Source organism: Balaenoptera physalus, assembly GCF_965194825.1.
Source record: "Balaenoptera physalus genome assembly, chromosome: 3".
Lineage (NCBI taxonomy): Eukaryota > Metazoa > Chordata > Mammalia > Artiodactyla > Balaenopteridae > Balaenoptera > Balaenoptera physalus.
In genome coordinates this window covers 135,080,439-135,105,568 of record NC_138890.1, presented here as the reverse complement: position 1 = coordinate 135,105,568, position 25,130 = coordinate 135,080,439, and the positions used below count along the sequence as shown (strand labels likewise).

Sequence of the window (25,130 nt, the reverse complement as noted above, 5' to 3'; positions counted from 1 at the left end):
TGGAGGGTCTCCTGTAGAGGCAGGGGGTGGCTGTGGCTCACCACGGGGACAAGGACACTGGCAGCAGAAGTTCTGGGAAGTACTCCTTGGCATGAGCCCTCCCAGAGTCGGCCATTAGCCCCACCAAAGAGCCAGGTAGGCTCCAGTGCTGGGTTGCCTCAGGCCAAACAACCATCAGGGAGGGAATCCAGCCCCACCCGTCAACAGAGAGGCAGATTAAAGTTTTACTGAGCTCTGCCCACCAGAGCAACACTCAGCTCTACCCACCACCAGTCCCTCCCATCAGGAAGCTTGCACAAGCCTCTTAGATAGCCTCATCCACCAGAGGGCAGACAGCAGAAACAAGAAAAGCTACAATTCTGCAGCCTGTGGAATGAAACCACATTCACAGAAAGATAGACAAAATGAACAGGCAGAGGATTATGTACCAGATGAAGGAACAAGATAAAACCCCAGAAAAACAACTAAATGAAGTGGAGATAGGCAACCTTCCAGAAAAAGAATTCAGAATAATGATAGTGAAGATGATCCAGGACCTCGGAAAAAGAATGGAGGCAAAGATCGAGAAGATTCAAGAAATGTTTAACAAAGACCTAGAAGAAATAAAGAACAAACAAACAGAGATGAACAATACAAAAACTGAAATGAAAAATACACTACAAGGAATCAATAGCAGAATAACTGAGACAGAAGAACCTATAAGTGACCTGGAAGACAGAAAGGTGGAATTCACTGCCATGGAACAGAATACAGAGAAAAGAATGAAAAGAAATGAAGACAGCCTAAGAGACCTCTGGGACAACATTAAATGCAACAACATTCATATTATAGGGGTCCCAGAAGGAGAAGAGAGAGAGAAAGACCCAAGAAAATATTTGAATAGATTATAGTCAAAAAATTCCCTAACATGAGAAAGGAAATAGCCACCCAAGTCCAGGAAGTGCAGAGAGTCCCAGGCAGCATAAACTGAAGGGGAAACACGCTGAGACACAGAGGAATCAAATTGACAAAAATTAAAGACAAAGAAAAATTATTGAAAGCAACAAGGGAAAAACGACAAATAACATACAAGGGAACTCCCATAAGGTTAACAGCTGATTTCTCAGTAGAAACTCTACAAGCCAGAAGGGAGTGGCATGTGGCATGATATATTTAAAGTGATGAAAGGGAATAACCTACAACCAAGATTACTCTACCCAGCAAGGATCTCATTCAGATTTGATGGAGAAATCAAAAGCTTTACGAACAAGCAAAAGCTAAGAGAATTCAGCACCACCAAACCAGCTCAACAACAAATGCTAAAGGAACTTCTCTAAGTGGGAAACACAAGAGAAGAAAAGGACCTACAAAAACAAACCCAAAACAATTAAGAAAATGGTAATTGGAACATACATATCAATAATTACCTTAAACGTGAATGGATTAAATGCTCCAATCAAAAGACACAGGCTTGTTGAATGGATACAAAAACAAGACCATATATATGCTGTCTACAAGAGACCCACTTCAGACCTAGGGCCACATACAGACTGAAAGTGAGGGGATGGAAGAAGATATTCCATGCAAATGGAAATCAAAAGAAAGCTGGAGTAGCAATACTCATATCAGATAAAATAGATGTTAAAATAAAGAATGTTACAAGAGAAAAGGAAGGACACTACATGATGATCAAGGGATCAATCCAAGAAGAAGATATAACAATTATAAATATATATGCAGCCAACATAGGAGCACCTCAGTACATAAGGCAACTGCTAACAGCTATAAAAGAGGAAATCGACACTAACACAATAATAGTGGGGGACTTTAACACCTTACTTACACCAAAGGACAGATCACCCAGACAGAAAATTAATAAGGAAACACAAGCTTTAAATGACACAATAGACCAGATAGATTTAATTGATATTTATAGGACATTCCATCCAAAAACAGCAGATTACACTTTCTTCTCAAGTGCACACGGAACATTCTCCAGGATAGATCACATATTGGGTCACAAATCAAGCCTCAGTAAATTTAAGAAAATTGAAATCATATCAAGCATCTTTTCCAAGCACAATGTTATGAGATTAGAAATCAATTCAGGGAAAAAAACGTAAAAAACACAAACACATGGAGGCTAAACAATACGTTACTAAGTAAACAAGAGATCACCGAAGAACAAAGAGGAAATCAAAAAATACCTAGAGACAAATTACAACGAAAATACGACAATCCAAAACGTATGGGATGCAGCAAAAGCTGTTCCAAGAGGGAAGTTTATAGCAATACAAGCACACCTCAAGAAACAAGAAAAATCTCAAATAAACAATCTAACCTTACACCTAAAGGAACTAGAGAAAGAAGAACAAACAAAACCCAAACTTAGTAGAAGGAAAGAAATCATAAAGATCAGAGCAGAAATAAATGAAATAGAAACAAAGAAAACAATAGTAAAGATCAATAAAAACTAAAAGATGGCTCTTTGAGAAGATAAACAAAATTGATAAACCTTTAGCCAGACTCATCAAGAAAAAGAGGGAGAGGACTCCAATCAAAAAAATTAGAAATGAAAAAGGAGAAGTTACAATGGACACCGCACAAATACAAAGCATCATAAGAGACTACTACAAGCAACACTATGCCAATAAAATGGACAACCTGGAAGAAATGGACAAATTCTTAGAAAGGTATAGCCTTCCAAGACGGAACCAGGAAGAAACAGAAAATATGAACAGAGCAATCACAAGTAATGAAATTGAAACTGTGATTAAAAATCTTCCAACAAACAGAAGTCCAGGACCAGATGGCTTCACAGGTGAATTCTATCAAACTTTTGGAGAAGAACTAACACCCATCCTTCTCAAACTCTTCCAAAAAATTGCAGAGGAAGGAACACTCCCAAACTCATTCTATGGGGCCACCATCACCCTGATACCAAAACCAGACAAAAATACTACAAAAAGAGAAAATTACAGACCAATATCACTGATGAATATAGATTCAAAAATCCTCAACAAAATACTAGCAAACAGAATCCAACAACACATTAAAAGGATCATGCACCATGATCAAGTGGAATTTATCCCAGGGATGCAAGGATTCTTCAATATACACAAATCAATCAATGTGGTACACCATATTAACAAACTGAATAATAAAAACCATATGTTCATTTCAATAGATGCATAAAAAGCTTTTGACAAAATTCAACACCGATTTATGATAAAAACTCTCCAGAAAGTGGGCATAGAGGGAACCTACCTCAACATAATAAAGGCCATATACGACAAACACACAGCAAACATCATTCTCAATTGTGAAAAACTGAAACCATTTCCTCTAAGATCAGGAACAAGACAAGGATGTCCACTCTTGCCACTATTATTCAACATAGTTTTGGAAGTCCTAGCCATGGCAATCAGAGAATAAAAAGAAGTAAAAGGAATACAAATCAGAAAAGAAGAAGTAAAGCTGTCACTGTTTGCAGATGACATGATACTATACATGGGGAATCCTAAAGATGCCACCAGAAAACTACTAGAGCTAATCAATGAATTTGGTAAAGTAGCAGGATATAAAATTAATGCACAGAAATCTCTTGCATTCCTATACACTAATGATGAAAAATCTGAAAGAGAAATTAAGGAAACACTCCCATTTACCACAGCAACAAAAAGAATAAAATACCTAGGAATAAACATACCTAAGAAGACAAAAGACCTGTATGCAGAAAACTATAAGACACTGATGAAAGAAATTAAAGATATTACAAACAGATGGAGAGATATACCATGTTCTTGGACTGGAAGAATCAATATTGTGAAAATGACTATACTACCCAAAGCAATCTACAGATTCAATGCATTCCTTATGAAATTACCAGTTGCATTTTTTACAGAACTAGAACAAAAAAATCTTAAAATTTGTAGAGACACAAAAGACCCCGAATTGCCAAAGCAGTCTTGAGGGAAAAAAACGGAGCTGGAGGAATCAGACTTCCTGACTTCAGACTATACTACAAAGCTACAGTAATCAAGACAATATGGTACTGGCACAAAAACAGATATATAGATAAATGGAACAGGATAGAAAGCCCAGAGATAAACCCACGCACCTATGGTCAACTAAGCTATGACAAAGTTGGCAAGGATATACAATGGAGAAAAGACAGCCTCTTCAATAAGTGGTGCTGGGAAAACTGGACAGCTACATGTCAAGGAATGAAATTAGAACACTCCCTAACACCATATACAAAAATAAAATCAAAATGGATTAGAGGCCTAAATGTAAGACCAGACACTATAAATCTCTTAGAGGAAAACATAGGAAGAACACTCTTTGACATAAATTACAGAAAGATCTTTTTTGATCCACATCTTAGAGTAACAGAAATAAAAACAAAAATAAACAACAGGGACCTAATGAAACTTAAAAGCTTTTGCAAAGCAAAGGAAACTACAAACAAGATGAAAAGACAGCCCTCAGAATGGGAGAAAATATTTGCAAACGAATCAATGGACAAAGGATTAACCTCCAAAATATATAAACTGCTCATGCAGCTCAATATTAAAAAAAGAAACAACCTAATTCCCAAAATGGGCAGAAGACCTAATAGACATTTCTCCAAAGAAGACATACAGATGGCCAAGAAGCACATGAAAAGCTGCTCAACATCACTAATTACTAGAGAAATGCAAATCAAAACTATGATGAGGTATCACCTCACACCAGTCAGAATGGCCATCATCAGAAAATCTACAGACAACAAATGCTGGAGAGGGTGTGGAGGAAAGGGAACCCTCTTGCACTGTTGGTGGGAATGTAAATTGATACAGCCACTATGGAGAACAGTATGGACGTTCCTTAAAAAACTAAAAATAGAATTACCATATGATCCAGCAATCCCACTACTGGGCATATACCCAGAGAAAACCATAATTCAAAAAGACACATGCACCCCAATGTTCATTGCAGCACTATTTACAATAGCCAGGTCATGGAAGCAACCTAAATGCCCGTCGACAGACGAATGGATAAAGAAGATGTGGTATATATATAGAATGGAATATTACTCAGTCATAAAAAGGAACGAAACTGGGTCATTTGTAGAGACGTGGATGGATCTAGAGACTGTCATACAGAGTGAAGTAAGTCAGAAAGAGAAAAACAAATATCGTATATTAACGCATTTATGTGGAACCTAGAAAAATGGTACAGATGAACCAGTTTGCAGGGCAGAAATAGAGACACAGATGTAGAGAACAAACGTATGGACACCAAGGGGGGAAAGTGGGGGGTGGTGGTGGTGGTGTGATGAATTGGGAGATTGGGATTGACATGTATACACTGATGTGTATAAAATTGATGACTAATAGGAACGTGCTGTATAAAAAAATAAATAAAATAAAATTTAAAAATTTAAAAAAAAGAATACTATAATAAATACATTCTGGCATATGTCTTTTGTTTCTGGTATATTATTTTATTAGGTAAATTCCAAGCTTCAGAAGTGCTGATATAGGTTTCCAAATAGTTGTAACTTTTTATAACACCAGCATCAAATGAGTACATTAATCTCATCCTGAGTTTAAGCTTAATTGGAGTTAAAAATTAGTCTCCCATCCCACATACCCTTTACCAACATCCTCCATCAATATGTAGAATCTCATTCTCCTCCCTTTGAATCTGGGAGGGCTTGTGACTGGCTTACGAACAATAGAATGCACCAACAGTGTCACTGCGTGACTTGTGGAATTAGTTATAAAAGGTGATGCCGCTTTCACCTTGTTCTCTGAAGCACTGGCCCTGTTGCCCTGAGCCACAAAGTCCAACTCTCTTAAGGCTGCCATGTTGTGAGGAAGCCCAAACTGACCCAATGTGGAGAAGCTCTGAGACCACATGAAGAGGGAAGGATGACTAGACAGCCAACAGCTGCGCCAGCTCCCAGCGCTTTTAGCTTCAGTCACTGTCTGACTACAACCTCATGAGAGACCCTGAGCCAGAACTGCTGAGAAGACCCCTTCCCAAAGTCTGACCCACAGAAACCATAAAAGATAATAAAATAATCGTTGTGTTAAGCCACTAGGTTTTAGGGTAATTTGTTACATAGCAATAGATAACCAGAATAAATACCATAAATAGAAAACTTAAACAATGAAATATGGTTATAGTTCATACAAGAAAGACAATGAAGAACTCTAATCAGTCAACCTACCTTCAAAGTAAAGACCTTGACCTTGTATGGTGAATAAATGTACAATTTAATTTTCAGTTGAAATAAAATATTTGCAATATATATGTATCATATCTTATGGTTACCTACCTTAGTTGTCTTTTTAAAATAACCATTCAGCTACACCCCTGACTGGGCTGGATAAGAGGGCTATTTCAGTAAACACAAAATTTTGCATACAATTTGAAGAGGCTGAGAAATTCTCCTGAGCCCGTGGATCCCAGTTTTATCATAGAATATTTTTATGTTTTTTAGAGAGTATCTTTATGTTTATTAGCAATCATTTTCTTCAATACCCTACTTCCAATTAGCTTTTACTATAAACAAGCTGTTTTGGCAAAACTAGAATCTCCATCATGAGAGAAATCACACAGATGTCAACTTCTGAAGTCTGCTTCTGCTCCTGCTATACTAGTTGGCTAGTTGGTGGTAAGTGTGAAAATATTTACACTGGTGACTGTTCTTATGATTCCCCAGGTAGTAGCTGCCACAAGGCTTGGCTTGCCCAGGTTTCCAGAAACTCTTAGTTCAATTCAATATATTTCTGATAAGACATCTAAGAATGTAAGCAGCTCTTTGCAGGAAGCAGCTCTCTGCAGATCTTTTGTCTTGTCACTTCAGCAAAACTATATTTTAACTAATTTTACACCAGATGCCCCATGCTTAACTAACCTCCAGCCCAAGCACAACTTTCAAAACTGTTGGATTTCTTACCTTGACTGCTGTAGGTTGGGGTATGACGTTTAGCGGGTGACCCTGTGCATTCACACCTGGATCATGGGGCCATATAGTCAGCAGTCCATCACTACAGCCACTGGAAAGCAGCCTGCCACCCGGCGACCACTTCAGGGCACACACAGCTTGCTTGTGGTGAAGAGTTCCAACATGGTGCTGGGCTACCCGAACATCGTGATGATAAACACGGCCCAGTCTCGACCCACTGCCCAGAGGTAAAGGGGCAGGTTTAGGACAGAAAACTTGAGCCCTAATGCTGCATAAGCATAACATGAAAGAAAGTAATGTTCAAACCCCTGAAAGACCCCTTAGGACAGATACAAAACACAGACATTTCTTGAGTTAATAAGGATGGAGTATTCTGCCTGGGTGATTCTTCCCACAAGTGAAATAGATTTGTCTGGCAGAGTTTCAAATCTGGATATTTAAAAGATATCTTTTGATAGATAACTCTAATGGCTTTAACATGATGCTTTAAAGTTAATGGCTTTAACTTTAATGGCTTTAATACAGGCATGGAAAAAATAAATTTAGAAGATTATCATATTTTCCCAGATAGTAGTTTATGTACTAGACCCAGGAAATATTACTTTTCTGGAATTCAGAATATTTCATATTATCTCAACGAAATGGCATATGTGTATGATATATGTGTTAGACATAAAAATGTATTATTTCCTTTTGCTATTAATCTACAGATCTACTATTAGTTTGCTCATGCTACTAATATCTAAAAAGAATATAAAACTATCTGAATGTCACAGCAAACTGCAATATGATTCAAAATCACTGGATAATGTCTCCAATCTCAGTGATTTGGATCCAAATGATGATAAAGGTCCTATCACACAAAGATAATGAACTCTTTCTGGACTAGTTTTCTCCAAGGAGAAAGTAAATAACTGCCTACATTTATTTCTGAAGTTTCTCAAAGTGCAGCATCAGATTTTTAAAAACTACTTAGGCACAGCCCAGATAGCATTTTGATGAACAGCATGGACTCTGTGGCCAGACCACCTGGTTCGAAGCCTGACTCTTCCCCTTATGTTAACCATGTGACCTCAGGCTGGTGTCTCAGTTTACTCCTCAGAAAAAGAGGGTGGGGGGACATAAACCACTTTATAATGTCATTGCAGGGATTAAAACGCAATTACACACATAAAGAGTTAGCACATTGCCTGGCACAGAGGATTCTAAAATGTTAGCTGCTATGATTATAAGAAAGTATTTGTTCATGTTCCTCATGGATAATGAAACTAAACTTAAGCAATGTAAATAGATTGTAAAAGGAACTCGAGTATAGAATTGACCTGACTACAACAACTTCACAGGGTAAATATTTAGGCCTATATAAGGGCAATTTGCTTAAGTAGTTTTAAGTCTAGCCTATAATCACAAGGTATTAAAACCTCAAGTTTACATCTGTGCTACTTAAAGAAATGGTAAAAGGCTTCAAATTTTATTTAAATTTAAATCTACTTTAAGAAATACAGTATGAAGATGAATGACTGTTATTAAATACGTATTTAGACCAATTATGTAGGCTCACAGGGACAAGTCGCTTAACTTTCCTGGTCAAAAAGAAGCAGTTAGATGACTAAATCAGTAGCTCTCAAAAGTGATAAAGTGTCAGCATCACTTGGGAAGTTAGAAATGCATATTATCAGCACACCTCAGACCTACTGCATCAGAAATTCCCAGAGTGAGAGCAGCAATCTGGGTTTTGAGGAGCCCTCCAGGGATTCTGACCCACGCTCAAGTCTGAGAATCACTGAACTGGTTAATCTATGAGGTTCCTTCCAGCTCTAACCTCTGTGGGTCTGGGAATTGGAAATGTGCCCCCAGAAAGCTTAACATATTCCAAATTAGTGATACTGATAGCAGTAAATGCCCATTTCAACAAAATATCCCTCTAGTAGGTATTACTTGGCACGGAGAAACTTTTCGCTTAAACAGAGTTTTGCGTTTTATCTGAACAATCTAATGAATCCTGCACGTCACATCTCAGTATGAGTACATGCTTTAGGCACAGAGCCACCGTGGTACACGCGGCCACTGGACCGCTTATAGCACCAGAAGGTCTGAACACCTGACAGGTAGGATCATAACTGTTACTAATCATGTCTGTTTCGTTTTACTTTGGTTTTGGTTTTAAATATTGTAGTTCTGTTCACTCAGCACCCATAGTCAATTGGTGACGCAAATATAATTGGTTCCAGTAAGACACTGCTCACCTGCTAAGGAGGTAGTTATTCCAGCTTAGAGCCCCAACTACTGACAAATGACCAAGCATATTTCTCAGTCGCTTTTTAGTGACCACATCCCATAACTGAAAAAAATGAACAAGCACAGTTATGTAGCATTTTCACAACCCACGGTCTTCTCAAAGGCCTGTGTTGATATAGCCAGTCCTTATGCTAAGTGAAAGTTCAGCGCCTCTAACCCTAGTCAGCAGTTTTCAATGCTGTCTGCACATTAGGATCATTGAGGGAGGAGGCTGTGGGTGCTAGCCATTCTGACTTGATGGTGGGAGTAAGAGCCTGGGAATATGGCATTTATTTTAAAGTTCCCCAGGTGAAGTCAATGGGCTGCAAAGGGTTGAGAATCACTATGACACTTCTAGTTCCTTCAAATTGTGGGAATTCCAAACCTGGAAATTCACCTATAGTTATCAATAAATAAAATTTGAGTGCCTAGACACTTTCTAAAGTCAGGAATTCTATTTACTGCTAAGAGACTCCTTTTCTGACAGCTATAAATGACATTCTGACCCATATTAGGAATGAGAACTTTGGCATAAGAAGAAATCATGACATAACCCTCAGAGTATCCAGTATCATTACAGAGATGAGAAAACAGTAGAGCCATCTGTGGCCCTCCAAAGTCATTGAACACCTGAGCAATATTGTTTACACTATTGCTAATAAACAACAGTAACAATAATGGTACATGAGAAATTAGATAGATTGATGGAAACTTGGTAAGCTCCCATTTCAGAGAGCCTATTAGAAAAAAAATTCACTCATTTTAAGTAACTCTACTCCTGATCATGGCTTAAGGTGAGAAAGGAAGACTGGAAGTTTGTCTTCTTCTCTCCAAAGTCCTAAAACTGGGGATCTCATAAGTCCAACTTTAGTCCAAGAGAAAGAACGGGGTGAAAAAAGGAAATGTGACAGAAAGAAAGCTTGTGTGAAAAAACTAAGCAGAGTATCCCTACCTCCTCATTAAACACCATTCAGAAAAGACCCAAAATGGTATATCCTCTTACTCCCCATAGCTTCAAGTACTACATCTACTATAGTTTCTTTATTTTATAATAACCTGTTATTAAAAGTCAATCTTAGTTATCTAGCAACTATACAGAACGCATTATGAGAAAGAAAAAGATGTCCAGTACTTGCACTTCTCCCTCGCTGGTGCCAACTGCCAGGCAGCTTCCCTCTTTTGTCCAGGACACAGAAGATATATAGTTACAAGTGACACTTAAGTCTATATTTTCAATCCTATTGTGATTATCCCCATTCCAGATGTATACAGAAGATCCAAGGGCTATAGCAACAAGATTTTGAAAATTCCAGTCCAGGATATTCAGATCTATAAAAAAAGCATTTCAAATTAGGGTGATTATACAGCCAAATAAAAATATTTTCAAATAACTTTATTTATAGATAGAGGAGAAAGATTGATAACTTCCCTATGGTCAGCTGGAAAACAGAATCATGGATCCAAGCAGACCATGAGAAGTTCAAAAATGAAAGTTGGAATAGAATCTTGTATCAAGATACACAGTGTAATAAGCAATAACACTTACCATTTATGCTCTTATATAATTATTTAGAGACATTTAGAAAACTTGGCAGTTTCATCTACCATAATAAATATAAATGGATTTCATCTAACAGATCATTAAAATTTAAAAGCATGTAATTCTTATGGAGACATCCTCGGACCTAGAATATACATATGGGAGATGACACCATCATTGCTAATCAAAAGGCAACCCAATTACAGTATATCTAGAAGAGGTGATCTCTGGCTTATTTATGATATCTAGAAGTTCTTAGTAGTATTCTCTATCTTACCCTATAAGAATCATATGACTGCTCAGAGAAACCATATTTGTATGACCACATACTAAACTGTACCCTATCTTATTTCTTATAAAACAGAAACTCCTATCCTGATTGACACATATCAGTACAAAACTATGAAGCACACCAGTTTCACTAGAGCAGTCTAATCCCCTATAACTCATCCTTCCCACTGATGCAAACTACAAACTCTGAACAAAATTCAAAAAACAAATACCTGAGAACTCTGGAAAATAAGCAAAAGCAGGTAAACCAAGTAAGGGAGTGAAAACTTGGAGAAGCAACCTGCCCAGGGGTAAGTTTTCCATTTTTTTCCTCACACGGCTTTACCCTGAGTGTGGGCCCCAATCATGGAGTAACACCAGCAGCTCAAACTCTGATAGAAAGCCCACCATGTCGCTGGTCAAAGAAACCAGAGAAAGGAGCCTGAAGTGGCCAAAGTGTGAGGAGAAAGCCTGGGAGGGATGGGAGGGGAGCCACAGAAAGGCATCCTCTAATTGTGAGTGTATAAACCCACACACATCTCAGCCTAACCCCAAATTGTGTAAGTGCAGGGAAAACTCAAATTATCCAATCTAAAGAACATGGAGGAAATGTAAAATAGATAGCTAGGAAGCAGTCGCATAGCACAGGGAGATCAGCTTGATGCTTTTTGACCAGCTAGAAGGGTGGGATAGGGAGGGTGGGAGGGAGATGCAAGAGGGAGGAGATATGGGGATATATGTATATGTATAACTGATTCACTTTGTTATAAAGCAGAAACTAATACACCATTGTAAAGCAGTTATACTCCAATAAAAACGTTAAAAAAATTAATTAATTAAATAAAATAAAAAATAAAGAACATGGAGGAAAAAAATTTTAAAGAAATGGACAGAACCTCAGGGGTTTGTGGGATAATATCCACAGATCTAACATATGGGTAATTGGAGTCAGGTCTTGGAAGCAAGAGAGCAAGTTTTCAAATGAGTTCTCACCAGAAACCATAGAGGCCAGAAGTCAATGGAACATCTTTAAAGTGCTGAAAAAATACATCTGGCAACCCGGAATTCTACATCAAGCAAAAATATCATGATAAGGGTAAGAGAAGTCTTTACCAACAGACCTGATCTGCAAGAAATACTAACAGAAGCTTTTGACTGAAAGGAAATTATATGAGGGAAATTTGGATCTTCAGGAATGAAGGAGAATGTTGTAATTGGTAAATATTTGGGTAAATATAAAGGACAATTTTTTCTCTCTTAAAATATTTGAAACACAAATGCGTATGTCTTTTTAAAGTAAAACTTAACGATGGTGGAGTTTTCAATGCATGTAGATTTAAAACATAGACAACTAAAGTAACTCTCCAAAAAAAGTTGGGGGCTGGGGAGACACATGTGACTGCAAGATTTTTACATATTGTGTGAAATATGCAACAGTAATTCTAAGTAGACTGAGAAAGTTTAGATTGCATTGCAATCCCTAGAGCTACAACTAAAAACATAATACAAGGAGATATAGCCAGAAAGCCAATAGATCAACTAAAATAGAGTTTCTTTTCAAAAAGAAAAGATGCCCAAGGAATGAGACTTGGTGCATTCCAAAATTTAGGAGGCAGAGAGGTAGAAGAGGAAGAGAAACCAGCAAAAAAAGACTAAGAAAGAGTGAAGAGAAAACTAGGAGGCAAACCAAGACAGTGGGATATCAAGCAGGAGGGAGTGACCAACTGTCTCCAACGTGGCTGATAGAGTTAAGTAAATGATCTCCAAGAAGTGACTGCTGGATTTAGCAATGAAGAGTTTTGGGTGATGTTTGGAAGAGCAGTTTCAATGGAATGGTGAGATTTAAGAACTGACTAAAGCGGATTCAAAGACAATGGGGAGAGAAATAAGAAATTGTGAATATAGACATCTTTTGACAAGTTTTGCTGTCAAAGGGAGGAGACAAAAGGGGTTATGGCCTGAAGGGGAAGTAGGGACAAAAGGTTTTTGTTTTCTCTTTTTTAATATGAGTGTTGTGATTTTTAAACATCTCTTGAAATGAATTCTTCAATTTTCATTAGTCATGGCAATAAATTATCTTAGAGAAGGAGGTATAGGAGGAGAATGGTAGGAGAACCGTTCCCTTTAACGATTTTGCTTTTTCCTGCTCATTCCTCTCTGTGAATGCTCCCCAGAAGCAGACCTCTTCCCTCTGCTCCTTTCTCCCTCACCAGGAGAGCTCACCAGGGCTCTCAGCTTCAATCATACTCATCTGACCTACACTCTAGCCTTTCCCCTCTTTCAACTACAAACCTCATTTCTAATAACCTGCCAGAAACTTTTGTATATCTCACTGTCTCCTCAAGTGTAATATTGCAAGAATAATCTTCCCTCCTCACACAACTTCTCCTGCTAACTTGTCTTCTCAGTGACACCATCCTTCCCCTGCTTCAAAACGTGGAATAATCTTAAACTTGTCCCCCTTCCCATATAGTTTTCCTCATGGAGAGAAAACAGTCCCTTACTTTTTGGTAGCTGTCCTGCTAAATGCATTCTTCATACCCTGCCATGAATTTTCCTTTGATATTTCTCCTAGTTGAGAATTCCCACAGCAAATCTAAAAATCTACATCAGGATTTGAAATATATCCATAATCTGCATCCACCTCCTATTCACCAGTCCCCAGTGTATCCTCTTTTTTTTTTTTTTTAAACTTTGGGTTTATTTATTTATTTATGGCTGTGTTGGGTCTTCACCTCTGTGCGAGGGCTTTCCCTAGTTGCGGCAAGTGGGGGCCACTCCTCATCGCGGTGTGCGGGCCCCTCACTACCGCGGCCTCTCCTGTTGCAGAGCACAGGCTCCAGACGCGCAGGCTCAGTAATTGTGGCTCACGGGCCCAGCTGCTCCGCGGCATGTGGGACCCTCCCAGACCAGGGCCCGAACCCGCGTCCCCCGCACCGGCAGGCAGATTCTCAACCACTGCGCCACCAGAGAAGCCCATGTATCCTCTTTATTGCCATTAATTACCATGAATTACCAACATGCTGCCTTTGTTCATGCTGCTAACACCACTGAAAATGCTCTATCTTCTCTCTTCCACTCCTCCAAGTCCTACCCATCTTTTAAGACCCATCTCAAGTCTGAATGTCTCCACAAAGCCTTTCTGGACAAATCCAAAGATCAGCAAACTACTTATAGTCCTTATAACTCCTTAAACCCCACAATTTATTATTTATACTCTACATTGGCATGTTGGTAGCAGGTCAATGTGGGTTAGTCCCATCTTCCCAACTAGATCACAAGCTAGTGACATAAGAAGAAGCTAGAGACAAAGAGCCAATGTGGTTGTTTGATAAGATTTATCCATGTTTAAAATATAAGCAAAAAGAGTGGATATATGTATATGTATAACAAATTCACTTTGCTGTATACCTGAAACTAACACAACATTGTAAATCAACTATACTCCAACAAAAATTTTTTAAATAAAAAATAAAAGTAGTGAGTGTAAATAAATAAATAAATAAATAAAAGATAAGAATAAGAATAGGCCACCATTTATACACTTCATTCTAACACAGTAAAACGTAATGTGTAGTTCTTGTGCCTCACCAAGACCAACAATACCCATTCCTGAACATGAAAATTCCACAATGAATAAACCACTGTATTAACCATATTTGGATGGTACACCATTTAAGCATGAGGCACAAGGCCATCTGGTTCTTCCAGAATCAAATTTCAAGTTTATGCCAGAGCACAGAATACATTTTGTCATTTCAACTTTTCAATTCATGATCTAAGCAATAACTTACAATAGTCATTTCGAAGAGCGGTAAGATGAATCTTCACCTCTGGTTGGAGTATGGAATAGTTTATATCACTGAACCTTTGAATGTGGAAGTATTCATCTCTGACTCCATCACTGCAGCCTACAAGAAATGAACAGTTCTACACTATAATCCTGAAAACAAAATCTTTATCCTTGCAGGTATTAAGAGATAAGGGGGTGTAAAACAAAGTGGTCATCATGATAAAATTGAATTATAAGTTGCAGGGGGAGGAAAGGAAGAAAAAGACTTCAGTATTAATTTAAACAATTTTTAAAAAAATATTCAATGACATTTTCTAATAAAAAGCACATGAATACCAGGCCTAAATGTAATGATAGATTTTGTGGGGAGTACACAGAGACACTACATCATGCTTTGAATATTTATTCTGACACTTGAGATTTTAAAACCAAAGTAATGTTCACATATCCATGTATCTATAACATCAACAATTATCTAATAGACCTAAGCCCTACTCTGAGTCTTTGTCAATAAGACTGTTGAGTCATTGATTTTGGCTCTTTCTCTCACTGTTTCTGTACCAGAGCACACAGAGTTACTTTTGGCTAGTGTTACCCATGACTATCTGAATTCAAGGTTATATCTTGTGCTCAGTTTTACTTCTCATCAAATGACCCCACTAAGTCTAAACCACAAGCCACTGTCTTTTCATCTTTCCAACCACTTGGCTTGTAATCAAACTGAGAATGACATGATCAACAGGAAATGAACCCCCCCAGGTAACTTGTGGTCCTACGACCACATGGCTTCTGATAAAAGAATGAGAGCTTCACAATGTTATACCAAGAAGCCAGATTGTTACTCATAGTTGCAACGTTAACTATGAAAACCTGCAGTTGTGGGCAGAACTACAAGGTTACTAGAAATACATACTCAAGCACTGCTGATAAAGGTTCAAAAAAAAAAATCAAGTACAAACTTTCAGTTACAAAATAAATAAGTCATGAGAATTTAATGTAAAGCATGTATGGCATCTTTGAAAGTTGCTTAAAAAGTAGATCTTAAAAGTTCTCAACATAAGAAAAAAATTCTGTAACTATATCTGGTGACAGTTGTAAACTAAACTTATTGTGGTGATCATTTTGCAATATATACAAATATATCTTTACATTGCACACCTAAAGCTAACATAATGTTCTATATTAAAAAAAAAAAAAAGCAATACCCAAAGAATCAACAAAAAACTCCTGGAACTAATGAGCGATTATAGAAAGATATAAGATTAATATACAAAAGTCAACTGCTTTCTTATATACCAGCAATAAGCAATTGGAATTTAAAATTAAAAGCACAATACCATTTACATAAGTATCTCAAAAATGAAAAACTTAGGTATAAATCTAACAAAATATGTATAAGATCTATGTGAGGAAAACTACAAAACTCTAATCAAAGAAAAGCTAAATAAATGAAGACATATTCCATGTACATGGATAAAAAGACTCAGTATTATTAACATGTTAGCTCTTTCCACCTTGATTTATAGATTCAGTGCTATACCAGTTAAAATCCCAACAAGTTATTTTGTGGACACTGACAAGCTGATTTTAAAACGTATATGGAGAAAAGTCAACACAATATTGAAGGAGAAGAACCAAGCTGAAGGACCTACGCTATCTGACTTTAAGACTCACTAAAAAGCTACAGTAATCAAGACAGTGTAGTATTGGCAAAAGAATAGACAAATAGATCAATGGAACAGAATAGAGAGCCCAGAAATAGAGCCCCACAAATACAGTCAACGGATCTTTGACAAAGGAGCAAAGGAAATACAATGGAGAAAAGTCAGTTTTTTCAACAAATGGTGTTGGAACAACTGGACATCCACACGCAATCTGGAAAAAAAAATAATCAAATCACTTTGCTGTACACCTGAAACTAACACAATGTTGTAAATCAACTATACTTCAATTTTTAAAAATGTATCTAAACACAGACCTTATACCCTTCTCAAAAATTAACTCACAATGGATCGTGGACCTCAAAGTAAAACACAAAGCTATAAAACTCCTAGAAAATAACACGAGAGAAAATCTAGATGTCCTTGGTTTTGGCAGTGACTTTTTTTTTTTTTTTTCCGGCCACACCACACAGCTTACAGGATCTTAGTTCCCCAACCAGGGATTGAACCCGGGCCCATGGCAGTGAAAGCACTGAGTCCTTAATTCACTGGACCGCCAGGGAATTCCCTGGCAGTGACTTTTTAAATACAACACCAAAAGCATGATCCATGAAAGAAATCACTGATATGCTGGACTTCATTAAAATTAGAAACTTCTGCTCTGCAAAAGACATGTCTAAAGAATGAGAAGATAAACCACAGACTGAGAAAAAATATTTGCAAAAGACATATGTGATAAAGGACTGTTATCCAAAACATACAAAGAAACTCTTAAACCTCAACAATAAGAAAACAAAAAACTCAATTTTAAAATGGGCCAAAGATCTGGACACCTCACCAAAGAAGATGGCAAATAAGCATAAGAAAATATGTTCAACATCATATTTCATTAGAGAATTGCAAGTTAAAACAATAATGAGACACCACTGCACATCTGTTAGAATGGCCAAAATCCAAAACGCTGACAAACACCAAATTCTGGCAAGGATGTGGAACAACAGGAGCTTTCATTCATTGCTGGTGGGAATGCAAAATGGTACAGCCACTTTGGAAGACAGTTTGGCAGTTTCATATGAAACTAAATATGCTCTTATCATACAATCCAGCAAACGCACTCCTTGGTATTTACCCAAGTGAGTAGAAAGCTTATGTCCACAGAGAAACCTTCACACAGATGTTTATAGCAGCTTTATTCATAATTGCCAAAACTTGGAAGCAACCAAGATGTCTTTGAATAGGTGAATGGATAAATAAACTGTGGTACATCCAGACAATAGAATATCATTTAGCGCTAAAAAGAAATGAGCTATGAAGCCATGAGAAGACATGGAGGACACTTAAATGCATATTACTAAATGAAAGAAGCCAATCTGAAAAGGCTACACACTGTATGATTCCAACTAAATGACATTCTAGGAAAGGCAAAACTATGGATACAGTGAAAAGTTTGCCAGGGTTAGAGGAGGAGGGAGAGATGAATAGGTGAAGTACAAAGGATTTTTAGAACAGTGAAACTACTCTACATGCTGTTATAACGGTGGCTACATGTCATTACACATTTGTCAAAATCCACAGAATACACAACACCAAGAGTGAACCCTAAAGTAAACTATGGACTTTGGGTGATAACAGTGTGTCAATGTATGTTCATCGATGATAACAAATGTACTATTCTAGTGTGGGATGTTGGTAGCGGGGGAAGTTGTGCATGTGTTGGGGCAGGGGATATAGGAGAACTCTCTGTATTTTCCATTCAATTTTGCTGTGAACTCAAAACTTCTCTAAAGAATAGGATGGATGGATGGATGGATAGATTGTAGACAGATAGATAGATACATAGATACATAGAGATAGATAGATCTCCTAGGATAACAAAATAATACAGGTACATTCTCTCTGCCTTTATGGAATATACAATTTCTATTCTACATCAAATCTTCAGCATGTTACAGAAACACAAACTTGTTGCCATCAGAAGAAATGGGAGAGCTAAGGTAAGACGTGTCCCCAGATATTTTATTTTGCTTTTAAGAAATTATAACTCTAAGGAAAAGGATAAAGAAGTAAAGGATAAGTTTCACTCATTCATCCAACTGTACATTCCCAAACCTCCCAAAAGAATATTCAGCAGGCCTTAACTTTTTGCACCTACTTTTAGGCATCTAACTCCGTTTATGTCCCTTTTATACTGCTGGGAAACAGAGGCATGAAAAATACACATGCACAAAGTTATCTTATCCCAGAGGGAAATTTAACAGGCAAGTTTCCCTGGCATTTATGAGTTGAACCACTAGTTCTCTTAAGTTTCTCTCACAGAGCTAGGCTCCTAATCAATTATTTTCCAACCATGATAACAATCTCATGAAGGACACAAAGACTTCCAAGATGGAAAGAGGAAGTAGGAAGGAGAACACGTGGGGTGCAGGGTAAATTTGACTTTGGGGGCACTAAATGCAGCATGGAAGGAGGACCTTCTAGAAACTGCCACAGTAGCAATATCTCCCCACTGCATGGCTGCAGAGTTGCCCTGATGCACACATGACATCACCAACCAAAGATTTCTACCAGCTTTGGCCCCAATAGGTATACTTACAAGTCACAGGAGGTGCCTACTGTGAGCTTTCAGAGTCTTAGCAAATATGGGTGAGGCATGAAGAAATACTTTATATGCACAGCACCTGGATAAAATTTGTCCCAGTGATCCACTTGCCTAAGAGTAGTTACCTGGCTTACATGGAATCTGTTTCACACTTTAACTCCCCTTAAAAGAATTAAGAACAGAGCCCTTCATAGAACATTCCTTTCAATCAGACTCTGCTTCCAACAGCCCGTGCTTTCAAATCTTCCTCAGTGCTGCCACCAAAGTCATCTATCTAAAGCAGAGCAACAGACTTGCAAGTCAAGTCAGAAGAATGGTCACATAAGTGTATTTCCTCTGCCTCCTATTTTCAGCCTCACTAGAATGACAGCAAATGACTTTTTTAAGGTGTGAAGATATAAGAACAAAGAGTATGGGAGTGAAATAGCAGTAAGAAGACATTACAGTAATTTTCTGCAAAATGGATAAAGGTTTGATAACTGACCAGGAGGAACATAAGAAATGACCCTCAAGTGCCTATAAAGGGGGCATGGTGAAGAGAAGCAAGCTGATTTGTCTTGCAGAAACCCCACAAAGGGTCAGGGCTCAGAGGCACAGGGAAGGTTTAGAATGAGATGAGTTTGGTTATAAGACTGTCAAGTTCACACACACACACACACACACACACACACACAAATACCCTGTACATACACACACGTGCACATGTCAAAAGAAACCAGATGTTTACTCCCTGAATAAACCAAAAAAATGACAACCTCTTAACTCAAGAGCACCAGCAAAAACAGATAGAGTGAAAATTGTCATAGTGAATTTGGCAGGTCACAGCTCTTTACCTTAGTACTATTTCTAGAACACCACACATTTCAGGAAACTTCACTGAAGCCTTCTTCACTCTGAAAGAGGGAAACCAAAACTACTGCGGGAGGAGCTAAGCAAAGAAAGACAATTCAGGAAGAACAGCAATCCTTCCAAAACTGTATGTGAAATTTTTTCAGAGAAATAAGAGAAAATAGTATATATATGAAGCATGAACAGGATGCTGGAAAGAGAGAAAGAGAGAAGGAAGGAAGGAAGGAAAGAAGGAAGGAAGGAAGGAAGAAAGGAAGGAAGGAAGGAAGGAAGGAAGGAAGGAAGGAAGGAAGGAAGGAAGGAAGGAAGGGAGGGAGGGAGGGAGGGGTATAGGGGGGAGAGAGAGAGCAAAAGAGAGAGAAAGAGAATAAAACTAGGATAGCCAAAATAAAAAATTTAATCGCAAGGCTAGTGGACAGAATGAGGTAACCACCTACAAAGTAGAAGAAAAAGTGAGATGAAAAATAGAATAGAAAAAAATAAGAGAACTAATCCAGAAGGACCAACAATTATGGTCAACATTTCAGAAAGAAAGAAAAAAGAAACAAAGGTGAAGAAATTACTAAAGAATATTTCAAGAAACTTTCCAAGAATTCAAAGACATAGGTCTCCAAGATTGAAAAGATCCACCAGTGGGCTTGTCAGTTATAATGAGGTTTGTTTTTTCTTTAATCTACAGGAAGCTTTATCATCATGAAATTTTAAAACACTAATGATAAGAGATTTTTCTATGTGCATTCAGAGAGAAAAAGCAGGTGGCATACAAACGACAGGAAGTCACAACATCATATAACTTCTCAGCAGCAACAGTAGACACTAGAAAACAATAAAGCAATGCCTTTTTTCACAAAATTCTGAGTGAAGCTAGAATCTGTAGCCAGCCAAACTATGGATCAAGTGTAAAAGTAGAGTAAGCACATTTTCAGACCAGCAAACCCAGAAAGAGCACAACATGGCTGCCAGGAAATAGCGGATCTAACATCAGAGAAGAGAAGTCCCAGAATCACAACTGTGGGACTGGCCAAGAGAGCAGCGTGTTCAGCAGGCTCTGGGTAGGAGGCCACCAAGGAAAACAAGAACTGATATGGGTGGGTACGTGGAAAATGTTATTGATGGCTGTGGAACAAAACATGGGAGCATTTAGGGAAAACAGTCATAGTTTCACAGGTATCTAATAAACGAAAAAATAAAGCAACTTTTTAATTCCAGGAAAAAAAAGGTTATACTAGAAAAGAGGCATAGTTATAGTACACTATTTGGCTTGACAGGAAATAATAGTTTTATAGTAATATGATGTAAACGTTAAATACTAACTTTACTCTTTAAAAGTGTAATATAAATAGACTGAGGGAGGTGAATGAAACAGGAGGAGAGCTAAGTTCTTACTATGCTAGAAAGTTATGATAAAGTCTAAAATTGTAAAAAAAAAAAAAATAGCAGTTTACAAATATTACTTAGAACATAGATGTAAATACCAGGGGGCATAGCTGGAAGAGCTAAGGGTGGTTGCCTCTGGGAAATGGGAAGTGGTGGTAGGGATGGTTAAGACAGAGGATCACGAGAATTATCTACATTTTACAATTATGTTGAGTTTGTTCTAATAAATATAAAAATAAAATATTTTAAGATAAGGAAGAAATGAAGGAGGCAGGGAGAGAGGAGGGTAGGAAGGAAGGACAAACAGAAAATCTTTGGCCCATACCTTTCCAAATGCATTGGGATTGCTCGCAGAGCTGCATTTTCCCATTAACCTGCTGAGCCACTTTCTGGGTTGATAATAGCTGGTTTAAGCTTTTCTGAAAACAAACACAAAGAGATTACTTATTCAGAAACATATGTGTACATCTCAGATGTGTTGTATGGTATAGAATTAAAGCTGATAATTCACTGCAAAGTTCAAAGACTACACATCACCGAAACCAACACTAGAATAATTGCCATTATTTATTAGCTAACCACTGTGTAATAAACACAGTGCTGAGCGTTTTACGGCTATATTATTTGTAATCTCCCCAACAACTCCAGAGGGAGGGTATCACTCAGCTACAATAAAATCCTCTTTTATTCTTCTGGCCTAAAAATTCTTTTAGCCCACAAACCAACCATATGCCAGTGACATCATCAAAGCCTGCAAGAACTGAAATGTCGTATTTCTAGTACTCTCTGAAATTAAAAGACCTCCTCAAAACAATAAAGTTGAGTATTAGTAAGAATGCTTTCCCCAAGAAAGATTTATTTCAAGGGGTGCCTGTCAGCATTCAACCCAGAGATGGTCTCTCACTCTGTTACTGAGATTTTCTCTGGACCTCAATTTTCCTCATCTGTAATATGTTGGGATTAAACTTATTGTCTTAAAGGTCCTTTTCCACTAACACCTTTACCCATGAGAAATGGGAATATCAAGTCAGAGAGAGCTTAAGTAAATTGCCTAAATTTCCATGAGCACAAAAATCTGATTGCTATCTCTCTGGGCCAGTATATAAAGAGCACTCCTGATGTTCTTACTTCCAACTTCAATCAAAAACAGATGGGAAATTAGTAAAAAGGGGAAAGAAAAGTACTTATCCTAGAAATATAATAGTAAATAGTTAAAACACAGAAGATTCTCTTTTTTCTCTTTCACAACAATACATTTAATCACTGGATCACCATATTTCAGACAGAAGTCTCTCTGCTGAACATCATTTTGATATTTTGGTTTTCTTCCCAGATATTGTGTCACATAATAGGCATTCATTCATAGTCAATGAATCATGGATTTTTAGGTATTCAAAGTAGAGCAATTAATTATAAAGCAGGGCTTCACAACTTCAGAACTATTGGCAGGTAATGCATTATTGTGGTCTACTAGATACCTATCCCTGGTTGTGATAATCAAAAATGTCTTCAGACTTTGTCAGATGTCCTCTGGGGAGCAAAGTAGCCCCCGTTTGAGAAGCACTGGTATAAAATAACATTCCTACAATGACCTGCTGGCCAGTAGCTCAATGTAACTCTTCACAGATTCACTTCTTCAGAATCCCATAGTTACCTCAAAGCAGACCAAGGCATTGCCCAGACAGTGTGCTTCTGCTCGATATACCCAGGGATACTCTTCCCTAGGTGAGATCCACTTATTATCGGGTTGGCCAAGAAGTTCATTCGGGTTTTCCTGTAAGATCTTATGGAAAAACCCAAACGAACTTTTTGGCCAACCCAATATTTTAATGAGCAACTTGGCATAGAGCTGACTGGATATGAGAATTCTGAAGTCTCTAGAGTTATGCAGGTCTCATTGTGGAAACAGCCTCCAGATGATCTCTGAGGACCACATGAAGACACACCTTTACTGTCAAGGTAAAAGACCTCACTTTATATATCTGCACCATTCTTGCTGATGTTAGACTTCCAGTTAGTCATGACAACAAATGCTCTACGTAAAGTAGTAAAAAGTCTTCCCTTATTCCCTGCCCAGGTTCTTCAGTGATGCTGGGTTGATGTTCTGGCTGGATAACAATTGCTATAACAATAGTAACTTGCCAACACCATTGTGACCCCACAGACAGAGCCACCAACTTTGCTGCCACGAGTTACCAGACAGCACAAGAGGAAGGAAAAGGGAAGTCGTGATGGTCAGGGCAGTAAAAACTCCAAACAGCACCAGAGGGTGGAAAGGACAGTGGTGTTAATAGCCAGGCCTGGGCATGAGCTCAACAGCACCCATAGTTACCTCAGTAGAACCCCTTGGCCATCCACCCACCCCAAACCCTTACCCAACAATAAGCACCCAGCAAAAGAACTGCTCTAATAACATTTGTTTCCAACTGCATATGAGTTCAAATAATTAAATTTTACATTTACAATATTTTATTGTTCCTCCAGCAAGATATATATGCCAAACACAGGAAGCACACACTCAATGAGTAACTTTGCCTAAATTGAGAATTTATGACATTCCTAGTTCAAAGTTTTCTAAATGAAACATTGATTCCTTCAGAGGCTCTTCATGGGATTTGATAAACCTAGAAACGTGCTACTGATATTTAATGTGCACAAAGGATTTAGGGCAGACTCCTATGATCTTAAAACCATAATAAATCAGATACTTAAAAGAATTAAATTAACTTAGTAGAGAAACTAAAAAAACAACAACAACAAAGACGTAAGGGAAATATTTAAAAGACCATCTTATAGACGAAGAGTCAAACTGATCCTGAGAGACCCCAAAGGGCAGACCAAGTCACCACATACTTTCCAAATAGTTTGGAAATTATTGTACAAGAGAACTTTTGGCTGAGAGGAAACATACCATAGTACGTATAATTTTATTCTATTTTTAGTCTTTACCTTTTTGATGGTTAGTCTCATTTTCACTTTTTTGACTGATGCTAATTAAACCCTTTTTTGTGTATTTGCCAGGTATTCTATTTCTTTTTGGAAACGCCTCTTTTCATGTCCTTCACAGACTCATTTCTTTCTGTTAGGAACCCGTCATCTTCTTATTGATTCGTCACAGCAGCTAAGCCAGCTCTTACCTCACATTTGGGACTCAGTTGTCTGAGCTTCTCAAGATGTGAGATCTTCAGTTTTCTCTCTTTACCTACCTGGCCTTTTGAGGCAACAGTTTTCCTCTTGCCTCCGTCCAGTGCATGAGGTGCCTTGCAAAAATGGAGAGCAGAGTTATTTGTTTCAAAACTTCCTTTGTTGGGGGTCTTCAGTGGCTCTTTGTAGGATCCTGCCAGAAAAACATTTAGCTTTGAATTTGGTTTTTAAAACAATATAATCTTTTAAACCTTTGGTTGGAGGTCAGCCCTTGGCATGTACCATAGAACGGAATGTGAAGATACAGGCCCTTGTCTCTGCAAAATCCTGGGTGGGGTGGGGTGGAGAGGGCGGCACAGGGCCTATGCAGAGCACTGGGTTCATAAGTGAACACTGGATAAGAAATTGCCTCAATGGCTTCCAAAACCAGGAGGAAATGCTAAGATTAAAGACCTGACCCCAACAGCAGCAGCAGCAGAAATGCTTTATGTCTGCCTGGAAAGGACACATTTGCGGATTTGAAGAATGGATACAAACAGTTCAATAGTTTAAAATGATGGAGCGAAGGGTACCTGGTTTGCCCAGGCTGTGATCATCCTGCCAGGAAATCACTATGGGATGCTTGCCTTCCAATCATTGACGTTCACTACACGATCACAAGCAAATCACTTTGCCTCTCC

At 38.0% G+C, this 25,130-nt stretch overlaps 1 protein-coding gene across 2 annotated transcripts in view; it reads right to left on the bottom strand.

Annotated features, from left to right (window-relative positions):
- Positions 1-25,130, bottom strand: part of CDC20B (cell division cycle 20B) — a 61,713-nt gene that overhangs the window by 7,801 nt on the left and 28,782 nt on the right. The window contains exons 4-9 of one of the 2 annotated variants that reach the window (XM_082455904.1): positions 24,513-24,643; positions 21,632-21,725; positions 14,822-14,938; positions 10,350-10,546; positions 9,187-9,281; positions 6,932-7,208 (exon numbers count right to left, since the gene is read on the bottom strand). In XM_082455904.1, the coding sequence (XP_082312030.1) occupies positions 6,932-7,208; positions 9,187-9,281; positions 10,350-10,546; positions 14,822-14,938; positions 21,632-21,725; positions 24,513-24,643 (911 nt within the window). The remainder of the gene's footprint in view (positions 1-6,931; positions 7,209-9,186; positions 9,282-10,349; positions 10,547-14,821; positions 14,939-21,631; positions 21,726-24,512; positions 24,644-25,130) is intronic. The other variant, XM_082455905.1, reaches the window with a different exon arrangement.